Source organism: Nilaparvata lugens, chromosome 4 (genome assembly GCF_014356525.2).
Source record: "Nilaparvata lugens isolate BPH chromosome 4, ASM1435652v1, whole genome shotgun sequence".
Taxonomy (NCBI): Eukaryota; Metazoa; Arthropoda; class Insecta; order Hemiptera; family Delphacidae; genus Nilaparvata; species Nilaparvata lugens.
The window spans coordinates 20467118-20479144 of record NC_052507.1 but is presented as its reverse complement, the minus strand read 5'-3'; the positions used below and the strand labels follow the sequence as shown (position 1 = coordinate 20479144).

General features: G+C 31.8%; 1 protein-coding gene across 1 annotated transcript; it reads right to left on the bottom strand.

The window, feature by feature from the left end:
• Positions 1–7247: 7247 nt before the first annotated feature.
• LOC111062193 (GATA zinc finger domain-containing protein 14-like) lies at positions 7248–10360 on the bottom strand. Its single transcript, XM_039426900.1, has 3 exons — positions 9906–10360; positions 7585–8219; positions 7248–7476 (listed from the first exon to the last, which is right to left on the bottom strand). The coding sequence occupies exons 1-3, from the start codon at positions 10315–10317 to the stop codon at positions 7381–7383; spliced, it is 1143 nt and encodes a 380-aa protein (XP_039282834.1). The 5' UTR covers positions 10318–10360; the 3' UTR covers positions 7248–7380.
• Positions 10361–12027: the final 1667 nt, after the last annotated feature.

Below are 12027 nucleotides of genomic sequence, written 5' to 3'. Positions count from 1 at the left end.
AAAAGAAAATATATAACTTACAATTAAAAAGGAAAACAAAAGAAAATATTATCGCACTTCATTAATATTCACAATGATTCAGTATACTATAAGATTAAAAGAGAACGATATTTGAGTTAGATTCAGGAAAGTTAGTGAAGGGGTATGAAAAATATGTATATACAAAGTAAGAAGAAACAATTGAAAAAATAAAGAGTTAGTAGAGCTCAAAAATTATAATTTAATCTACAATTGAGCATCATAATTGGTCACAAGATTTTTTGAATGTATTCATAGAATGTATATCATGTGTTCATAGATGGGGGGGGTCACGGAATGTGTTTAGTCTTATTGTTCTATTAGGTAGGAATTGAAATGGTGAGCGGTTCTGACAACGTTATTTGAAATAGCATAGTCTATTGTGTAAATAGTCAATTAATAGCCTTGGTCTATTGCATGGAACATAGAAATTTCACAAATTGATGAAATCTGGCATGAATATATTATTATTTAGAATTTCATATAATAACATTAATGCTCTAATGGATCTTCTGGTTTTTAATGTTTGGACTTCAAATGTTGACCTAGAAGTTTCAGTAGAAAAGCTATTGGACAAAATGTAGTATACTTTTTGAAATAAAGATACCTCAATAACTTTTCCTAGATTGGGAGTTATGACAGTAAGACAGCTAAATATTAGAAATATCATTAAATATATCAGGAATCATATAGATCTCTTCACACCACATCAAACTAATTATATTTTCAGATCTGCACGTATATAACTAGTAGTTCTGTGAACAGTAGACCTCGTGCAGTAAAAAACCACAGCCTCCTCTAATACTGTCCAGAGTAAATTATGTCCTGTCCTGACGTGTCGGTGTCGGTGTAAAGTTATATATAACTTTACAATTAAAAAGGAAAACAAAAGAAAATAATAACGCACTTCATTAAATATTCACAATGATTCAGTATAACTAATAAGATTAGAAGAGAACGATTTTGAGTTAGATTCAGGAAAGTTAGTGAAGGGTATGAAAAATATGTATTAGAAAGTAAGAAGAAACAATTGAAAAAATAAAGAGTTAGTAGAGCTCAAAAATTATAATTTAATCTTCAATTGAGCATCATAATTTTTCACAAGTTTTTTGAAGTATTGTAGCGGTCATTGAATGGGGGGGGGGTCACGGAATGTGTTAGTCTATGTGTCTATTTAGGTAGGAATTGAATGGTGAGCGGTTCTGACAAACGTTATTTGAAATAGCATAGTAATTGTGTAAATAGTCTATTAATAGCCTTGGTTTATTGCATGGAACATAGAATTTCACAAATTGATGAAATCTGGCATGAATATATTATTATTTAGAATTTCATATAATAACATTAATGCTCTAATGGATCTTCTGGTTTTTAATGTTTGGACTTCAAATGTTGACCTAGAAGTTTCAGTAGAAAAAGCTATTGGACAAAATGTAGTATACTTTTTGAAATAAAGATACCTCAATAACTTATTTTGAATAATCTCCAAATCATTAACGGCAGTGCTTGACAATGCTTGCATATCGGTGTAAACAACTAATGGCTATGGGTTGTTGTATGGTTGTTGGCTATGTGGTTGAGTTCAAAGCCACTGATCAATTTCATCGTTTTTTTTTACGTTCAGTAAAAAACCTGATCACAGATTAAAGATCACAGATGAACCTCAGAATGGAAAGTCGTCTAGTATCCTGACGCCATAATCCGCCATCTTGAAAGAAGTGTAGCATTGTAATACAGCTTAGTTCTAATTTCTAACAAGATGATGCAGTCATGTGTCGTGGTCTTGGTGCACTCAAATCTGGTTAGATTGATACCTTCCATTTTGTGTTATTCTGTTGCTGAACGGTTGATCATGAGTCATGACTGACAGATGTTTCCCTGTTGATCATATTTTGTAAACAAAACTAGAACTTAACCAATTTATTGTAATCAATTAAATGGAAAACCATCAGGTGATTGGAGTAGTTTTAAATGCGTTGACATTTAATTACCCAAAGAGCGTTTATATGACATTTTTACTAAACTCAAGTACCCAACCCGATGATATCAGATATTAATTGAATGCAGTAAGAGTACACAATATAAATTGCTTGTATGGTATTAACAGTAACAATCATAATAAACTGGCTTGCTCTTGTCCCGTTTTGAAAAACGTGACAAAAACAAAGTATTTAGGTGTCACTCTGTATCCAAATTTGAGAGCATATAAATAGTATGAGCAGCAAAATTAAATTTATTATTCATAAATTCTATAATTTGAGCTTACTCAAAGACAAAGGTCCAAGTAAAATGGTAGCCTATACCTAGCATATGCTCAGTCAGTTTTCCAGTATGGAATTAGGGTGTGGGTGGTGCATTTAATGTACATTTAAAAACATTTAATTTCATTCAAAAGGGTATTCTCAAGGTAGCCTTGGGAGTGCGCAAACGATACCCTAGTCACCAACTTTTCCTAGAATTGGGAGCTATGACAGTAAGACAGCTAAATATTAGAAATATCATTAAATATATCAGCAATCATATAGATCTCTTCACACCACATCAAACTAATTATATTTTCAGATCTACACGTATATAACTAGTAGTTCTGTGAACAGTAGACCTCGCGCAGTAAAAAAACACAGCCTCCTCTAATACTGTCCAGAGTAAATTATGTCCTGTCCTGACGTGTCGGTGTCGGTGTAAAGTTATTTATAACTTTACAATCAAAAAGGAAAACAAAAGAAAATAATATCGCACTTCATTAAATATTCACAATGATTCAGTATAACTAATAAGATTAGAAGAGAACGATATTTGAGTTAGATTCAGGAAAGTTAGTGAAGGGGTATGAAAAATATGTATATATAAAGTAAGAAGAAACAATTGAAAAAAATAAAGAGTTAGTAGAGCTCAAAAATTATAATTTAATCTTCAATTGAGCATCATAATTTTTCACAAGATTTTTTGAATGTATTCATAGAATGTATATCATGTGGTCATAGAATGGGGGGGGGGGTCACGGAATGTGTTTAGTCTATTGTTCTATTTAGGTAGGAATTGAAATGGTGAGCGGTTCTGACAAACGTTATTTGAAATAGCATAGTCTATTGTGTAAATAGTCAATTAATAGCCTTGGTGTATTGCATGGAACATAGAAATTTCACAAATTGATGAAATCTGGCATGAATATATTATTATTTAGAATTTCATATAATAACATTAATGCTCTAATGGATCTTCTGGTTTTTAATGTTTTGACTTCAAATGTTGACCTAGAAGTTTCAGTAGAAAAAGCTATTGGACAAAATGTAGTATACTTTTTGAAATAAAGATACCTCAATAACTTATTTTGAATAATCTCCAAATCATTAACGGCAGTGCTTGACAGTGCTTGCATATCGGTGTAAACAACTAATGGCTATGTGGCTTGTTGTATCGACAATAATTTTGTTGTAAACAACAATACTATCATCAAAAACTTACCGAGTTGAAAGCAGAGAAAAGTCAGGAGAAAATAATTTATGCTACTTCGAGTTATATTGCATGCCTCATCGCTTGCAATTAATAGTCTACACGACAGCTGATTTTTTACCAAGTTACATTGAGGTATTAGTTGCATGCGTCATTGCATGCAATTAATAATCCACTAGACAGTATGATGAATAATAATTATTCTAATGTCTGATTTTTGCAGTTCGAAGGAGACTCTTTCTCCTTTTGTATTATCCTCCAAAAAGCAAAATTTCAAAAAAAAACCTTATGTGTACGTCGACGCGAAATTCAAAAAGGAACATACGGTACCTGTCAAATTTCATTAAAATCTATTGCTGCGTTTTGCTGTAAATGCGGAACATGAATAAAGAGAAATGCAAAACCGTCGACTTGAATCTTAAGCTGCGTTTACACCAAAATGTTAATAACTTAATCCTTATAGAATCTATGAGATTGAACATAACTTATCATACACATGATAAACATATGTTTTTGTCAAGTTCCGTTAACATTCTGGTAATAACTTAATCCTTATAGATTCTATTAGATTGAACTTTTTAATAACTTTGGAGTAAACGCAGCTTTAGACCTCACTTCGCTCGGTCAAATATTGTTCCTTGAACTGACTTGACTATATGCAGAAGACAATCCAACTACACAATAAATGAACTAATAAATATTATTCCAGAAAATTTTATAGAAATAAAACCCACATAAGCAGTTAAAATAAAAGTTGTGAACTGGATCAAGACCGAAAATGTTGTAGCCAAAATATTTTAATTTCATGCATTTATCAATTCTTCATTTTTATGCTCTCTTTATTTATTTCCCCTTTATTACTTGAAAGTTATCTCTCATACTTAATTTAATTTTATAGTTACCCTGTACTGTATTCATAATTCCTAATATATCAAAATGAATATTTGTTTGTCGAATTATGTCATGTTTATGTTATTAACTACTCAATTTATCACGTTTTTCATTGAAAGTTTTGCTGAATTTTTGTTTCATACAGTTACTTTTTTATTTTTCTCTCTAATTGGAGTGCTCATTGATTGCTTGTTGCTTACAAACTTTATTTTGATGGCGACACCAATATACCATGTCACGTTATTATTTATATTTAAATAACGATTAGCCTCCTGCTTGGCATCAGTCGGTAAAGCATGAGATTTGATATAATTATATAATTAGGTCGTGGTTTTCTAATAGTATTCAGTCTTAAATCTTTCTAGGCCTAGGTATGGCTTCTCCTATAACTCTTGTAATTCAATAAAAAATAAATATATATAAATATGATACTTATACAATAGTGTTGAGGAATAATAAATAAATTGCACACCATAAACGTTTCATACATATATTACACAAATAATGCAAAAATAAATCGAGGCAAAAAATATATATAGAGCGATAAAAAATATAATATAAAAATAGAACAATAATTGAAATCAATAAAATATCACAGGCTAAACTTTATATTCTAGATTTATGGCACGAATCATTACCATGTGCCTTTATCTTAAAATCATATGCATTCTGTTGCATGTAGCTGCGATATGCGCTTGCTAATACTTGTCGACTTGGACAATTCAATTAAAAATGTGTGCTTTAAGATCAGCTTGATAAATTAGCCACTAATAATCCAAATATATATATATTAAAATCTCTAGTACTTAGTAGATTTCTTTGTATCGAATATATATTTTTATCTCAGGGTGCAAGATTCGGCACCTGACGGAATAGGTAGAGCCATTCATCTAGTGAATTAGAGCTATAATAAATTATCGCAAATTGTATTGCAAAAAATTAAATATCATATGCATATGTTTTAATAGCCTAGATTTTGTACTTCTTTGATTTAATGGAAATTTCTGAAATATTGATCTATATTTTTCTTTCAAATAAATACCTTTAATACTAATTTTACTTGCGCAAGTATTACTCTTATTAATTTCTTAATTTATAATAAAAACCCTTTCGGCGAGCTAGCTTTGATCATCAGATTAATTCGAAGCACTAGGGCGCCCATCACTAATTCAAATTTATCACTCACGTGTCGAAAATCTTCTTGTAAGCCGCCGATGTCGATCCAACTCCATGTGGTCCGGGAATATGGTAGCCGGAATCGTCTCCTCCAAGGGGTTATAAATTTAATTAAAAATGAAAATGACTTCTGCTTCACAATAGCATCACGAAGTCTTTTAAGAAATTGAATAATTTGATTTAACTTTAACTTTTACAAAATCATTAGTAAGGTACTACGCTCTAAAATATTTGGGGTCCTCTTATGGTGGCATTTGGCTGGCGAGTGCTGGTTCTCCTTTCTCAAGTTTTACAGATCCTATTTCCGACTTTCAAATTAGCATAAAATTTAAATATCTTAGTCCTCCGCCATTCAGGTTCAAATAGATCTTACAAAAAATACCAAAATATTACTTAGATTGTATGATTAATAATTTCTTTGCTTTCGAGCCATATCGATAACATAGACTATATAACAATTCAACATAGATTCCGAACATTTATAGAAATATATATAAATATTTTTGAATTGGCCTATAATTGCCGCCTATTAACTGCCGTTTTACTATTGGTGCATGCAAATTTTATTCGGTATTCATGCGCCTGGTACCTCTTATTTCCTGAATACATTAAATTATTTTTATTTGGTTTTTTATTTATGCTCTTTACATGCTAGCTAATATTCTATACATTAATATTAATTCCATGCTACTTAATAATTAGCCACGTGATCAGGTGTTTTTTCACATTGCACACCATCTGATTGCAATAAAGCTCTGCCAAGGGGTTTTGGTCAGATTCTACGTTTCTCGGTTTGATCGATCTCTAGGTCACCGATCCGTGAATACATGTACATAACCTCAATCTTCAAATATTTTATATAATAATCTATTTATGAGCAATAAAATTCCTTCAAATCCTTTTTAGGTTTTTTGTACCATTTAGCCAGAACAAGCTGATGTTATCTAATCTTAGTTATTATCTATTTGGCGATATTAGCCAGTTACTTTATTTTCAGACCTATTACTGTTTCTGTTAGGGCTTTTTATCTACCCAGATTTAATACTTTACAACCATTATTATCAAATTATTCTATTATTCTGTTTCAATGAAAGTTTTCTTAATTTTGTTAGTAAATTTTCAATGTATGAAACTGAATTTTGTTTTCCATGTTTTGTGAAATTCTTCAATAAATTTGATTGATGTGGCCAAGATAACTAGGCCTACAGAAAGAAGCCTGGTTGTGTCTGCCATCCCTGATGTGTATTGCAATTCTAGGTTCAATTTCAATTATACTTTTGGAATAATTAGTTCTTTGTACATGTAACTCATGGTTTTGTTTGAATAAGTAAGACTTAGGCAAATGAAAATGAATTCTTTCCTTCCTTACGCTATGCTCTATGGTAAGAATAGAATGTTTTTATTATACAGAAAAATAAAATATAGGCTACAATAGTAGATATTATATTTAGTATACTTATTATTTGTAAAACCTAGCACAAATCTGAGTAGAACTGAGTATTGACTTATTAGCCTTCTTTATTATAATGTATAAAAACGATTATTTGAAATTGAGGAAGAAGGAAAAATCGAGTTCTTTATCTATCAATCTATTACCATTGCATTGTGTTGTAATAATATAAAGTAATGGTATTGTAATTCAAATTATTATGCCCAATAAGGATAGAGTATTATACGATCGTGATATTGGGCAAATAAACAAGACAAAGTTTCTTAAAACAGAAATTTATTTATCACTTATCAACATGATTCATATAACAATGAACAATTGGATAAGGAATTAATATAGCAGTCAACACAGAGCTGTTCTGCTACTAGTTGACATTTTCGTTCTGGTAGTTTCTAGTACTGGTTGTTGTTGTACTGGTTCTGGTTGGTGTACTGGTTCTGGTTGGTGTACTGGTTGTTGTTGTACTGGTTCTGGTTGGTGTACTGGTTGTTGTTGTACTGGTTCTGGTTGGTGTACTGGTTCTGGTTGTTGCTGTTGTTGTACTGGTTCTGGTTGTTGTTGTTGTTGTACTGGTTCTGGTTGGTGTACTGGTTCTGGTTGTTGTACTGGTTCTGGTACTGGTTGTTGTAGTGCTGGATCTGGTACTGGTTGTTGTTATTATTGTTGTTGTACTGATTCTGGTTGTTGTATTGCTGGTTCTGGTACTGGTTCTGGTTGTTGTATTGCTGGGTCTGGTACTGGTTGTTGTTGTTGTGCTGGTTCTGGTACTGGTTGTTGTTGTGCTGGTTCTGGTACTGCTTCTGGTTGTTGTAGTGCTGGATCTGGTACTGGTTGTTGTTGTTGTACTGGTTCTGGTTGGTGTATTGCTGGTTCTGGTACTGGTTGTTGTATTGCTGGTTCTGGTACTGGTTGTTGTTGTATTGCTGGTTCTGGTACTGGTTGTTGTTGTTGTGCTGGTTCTGGTACTGGTTCTGGTTGTTGTTGTACTGGTTCTGGTACTGGTTCTGGTTGTTGAACTGGTTCTGGTACTGGTTCTGGTTGTTGAACTGGTTCTGGTTGTTGTTGTGCTGGTTCTGGTACTGGTTCTGGTTGTTGAACTGGTTCTGGTACTGGTTCTGGTTGTTGTTGTGCTGGTTCTGGTACTGGTTCTGGTTGTTGAACTGGTTCTGGTTCTGGTACTGGTTCTGGTTGTTGTAGTGCTGGTTCTGGTTTCTCACATTCTGGTAGTAACCTATAAGAATAGATAATTTTCATTCAGGCTCTTTTGAAAAATCAGTTTTATCACATACAATAGGACACACAGTAACAATCTCTTACATGTCAGTTGATTCAAAGTATTTATCCTTCAATATTAGAAGCCACTTATCAGTTGTTATTTATTAAGCAACTCGATCAGTTCAATATTGAAGAATTTTCAGTTGGGCTATATTGATGGAACCAAGCTTGTGCTATTACTGTTATAATCTGAAAACTCATTGACTACTACTATAACTCAGAAACTATAATAATTTCTTTAATTCAGGATACTTTTTCCAAACAAATATTATGGCATAAATATAATCTATATTTCTCATATCTGTATGTATAAGTACTGGAAATTGAATATCATATCATTTCTGCAATTCAGTTTTGTTCAATGTGACTGAGAATTGGACAGAACTGATTTTTTCAAAATTATTTACAATAATTGGTTGGAAAAGTATCCCAATAATAATTCATTTAATCCTAAAAAGAATTTCCAATCATAGGAGCATCTTTCAAATAAGTGTTGTATTAAACTCAAAAATATAAATCAATGGTTTAAAATTCCAAATTCCAAAAGTATTATGTGATTGGATGCATTGGATTTTTAAATATTAAAAAATGATTTTATATTCAATTTCCAGAACAAGCAGATGTAAGAAATATGTATAATATATAATTATATTATTTGTAAAAATACTTGAGGACTTAACATTTTGTAAATTGAAGAACTACAAGACTTAAACTATTTCGGACTATGTGTTATCTAAATTTGGGAGAGGAATAGCACAAGGCAACCTTATTTTTCCTCTCTCTATCATTTTGATAATGTACTTATTGTATAAATTAATGAATTATATATATCACAATAATTTGTTGAAAAAGTATCCTGAATGTGGTTGTCTTCTCACTCATTATGCTTATTGATCACAAGGAAGTCATGAGTGATTCATTTTAGACTAAATGACTTTACATCATTTAGAGCGATTCTTGTCAATATTCAAGATTTCATAAAAAGGGGCAAATCACATCCTTTTTTACTTACTATATCAGAGCTTGAAGGAAGCTGACTGAATTTTATAAAAACTAAATTGCAATACACAAGTTGGCAGTGGAATAGAGGCTCTTAAGTGAGATAAAAGTTTGAGAGATGTATTCATTGCTTCTGTGAAGACACAAGTGGTTCGTTTCCAGATTCGATTTATCCAATTTACAAATTAATGCAGTACACATTCAGGTAATGTGTGTTAAAAAAAAATTCAATTTAATGATGAAAACTGTTGCTTGTGAATTAGATATCAAAATATGATTGTATGATACACCAGATGAACTATGTAAAATTTAAAAAAAAAACTGAATTATTTAAGTTGAATCTTTGAAAATCACTATTAAAGCATTCTATTCAAGATGTAGGCCTACTGCAGTGAGCCCACTAAATACAAAGAATATTTTTGTGTAGTTGAGAAGTTGATATTGTGATAATTATTCATATTAAATAAGAAGACTAAGAAATTGTCAAAAACCACAGATTTATTGATAGTTAGAAAGACTGGTTTCGGTTGTTACACCATTGTCAATCTCTGATAAACTCTGTGGTTTTTGACAATCTCTTAGTCTTCTTATTTAATTAAAAGAATATGTCCGAATATTGAGAACTATTATGAAAATTACTCACAGTTCTGGTTCTGGTTGTTATTGAAGCACTGGTTCTTGTGGTTGCAGTTGTACTGGTTGTTGCTGTTGAATGGGTAGAAGTTGTTGTACTGGTTCTGACCGTTGAATGGGTAGAAGTTGTTGCATGGGTTGTAGTTGTTGCTGTATGGGTAGTAGTTGTTGTAGTGGCTGTATGGGTAGTAGTTGTTGTAGTTCTGGTTGTTGTTGTATGGGTAGTAGTTGTTGTATGGGTAGAAGTTGTTGTAGTTGTTGTATGGGTTGTAGTTCCTGTTGTAGAATGGGTTGAAGTAGAAGCTCACTCCATCCTTGTCGTCAAAGTTGACATTGTTGTTGTTGTTGTGGTTGTTGTATGGGACAACAACAGCAGCGGCTGAGAAGCCAACGAGAGCGAGGAAGATCAGAGCGGACTGCATGATGATTGAGTTCTTCTGAGAAGGACAATCTGCTGTCAGTCTCTCGCCGGTTTTATACTCTGCATTATCTTGTATGAGATTAATGTGGGATCATAAGGTCAGACTGTCTCTAGCTGTGCTGTTTTTTGCCATGAATTTTCAATCGTTAAGTATATTTATCCAACTTGAAGCATGTGACAATATAGTAAACTACTACCAAATCAATTCCCATAATACTCAATAATCATAATACAGATCGTGGTAATGATTATCAGTTACTATTCTCCAATATTTTCAAGATTAATGAACTCCAATAAGTCCCAATCATTCCTTGAAGAACTGTACCTCTGTTAAAGTCTTGTGGGTCTTGGGTGCTAATCTTAATAATATTTTGAATCCTATGAGAATTTTTCTTTCCAAACATGGATTTCAATGTAACTTAATCATTGTCACATAATTAATTTTTGCAAGTTGCAATATCATTTCCACTCTTCATTCTAATCAATAAATGAGGATTTACATTGATATTTTCATCAACTAAATGACAAAAATTGCCATTTAATCATTTCAGTTCCACATGATAAGATTATTGTCCTCTAACAATATAAATATGTATTGAAACAAAATATGAAAATTAAGATATCACAGATATTGTGACATTCAAGAGAAGAACAAATTGAATTGCAAATGTAATTGTTATGAATATAGTTGCTATTTTTATTTACATTCCATCATTTGTGTTATTCAATAATATTATAACTCCTCCATTCTTCCATAGTGTTTAATCACGGTACATAGAACAAGATGGTATAGGTGTCACGAGAATGTGAGACTAAATTTTAGGTGATTCTGATGTCTTTCAAAATTTGGTCATCACAGGGTGGTCACCTACCGGGAAAACCGGGAGAACCTTGAATTCCTCATGATTTTACTAACCGGGAAAAATATCGTGAATTCCTCATGAATTTTTCCAATTACTCATGAATTCCAATTAATTTAGTAAAGGAGTAAAAAGTTTAGTAAACTCAAAAAAAAAAACACTTGATGGCTAGCAATAACATAATTGGCAATGTTTTTGAACATTCTACCTAACCAGAAAAAATATCTAAAAACATCGGCTATGGTACTGTACATAAATAAATATTCATTAGTAAAACTATGACCCAGAATACACAATAAATGTTCAAATGTATTGATAACTTTGGCACTGTAGGAATTTTTCGTTTTTAACTACTCACTGAGTTTTGAAAATGGACCCTGTCCGAAAGCACTCCACACACATGAGTAGTTGAAAGAACGTATGGTACTAATTTCTTACAAAAATAGACTGTGGTGTCAAAAATTATCAATATATTTTCAAAATTAAAACGCTATTCGCAATTCGTCATGGAAGATCAAACTGAAGATTTCCATAATAAATTATTTACGAATGTATTTTGTTCCTCAAATACCGCGGATATTCTTCCTGGAAAATTTGAAATTTCAATCTTGAAAATCGGGAATTAGGCCTACTCATGAAATTTTTATTTTAAAATGGGTGGCCACCCTGAGTAAAAAAATCAATAATTTGCTTATATTTTGAAACCTAGGTTGATGAAGGTAATCAATCATATCTTCAAGATCTTATTTTCCAATAAAAGATTAGAAACCTATTTAGAAGAAGAAAATTGAAAGAAACTCATCTAGTACCTTCAGGCCCAGTTTGACGAGCAGTATTTAGAAACCTAATTA

What these genes read in the sequence shown, in the direction of transcription:
- LOC111062193 (XM_039426900.1), bottom strand. Translation starts at nt 10,317, where the DNA reads ATGCAGTCCGCTCTGATCTTCCTCGCTCTCGTTGGCTTCTCAGCCGCT. An exon ending in TAACAACCAGAACCAGAACT is followed by an intron (nt 8,220 to 9,905) that starts GTGAGTAATTTT and finishes CTATTCTTATAG; the next exon opens with GTTACTACCAGAATGTGAGA. An exon ending in ACCAGAACCAGTACAACAAC is followed by an intron (nt 7,477 to 7,584) that starts CAGAACCAGTAC and finishes CAGTACAACAAC; the next exon opens with AACCAGTACACCAACCAGAA.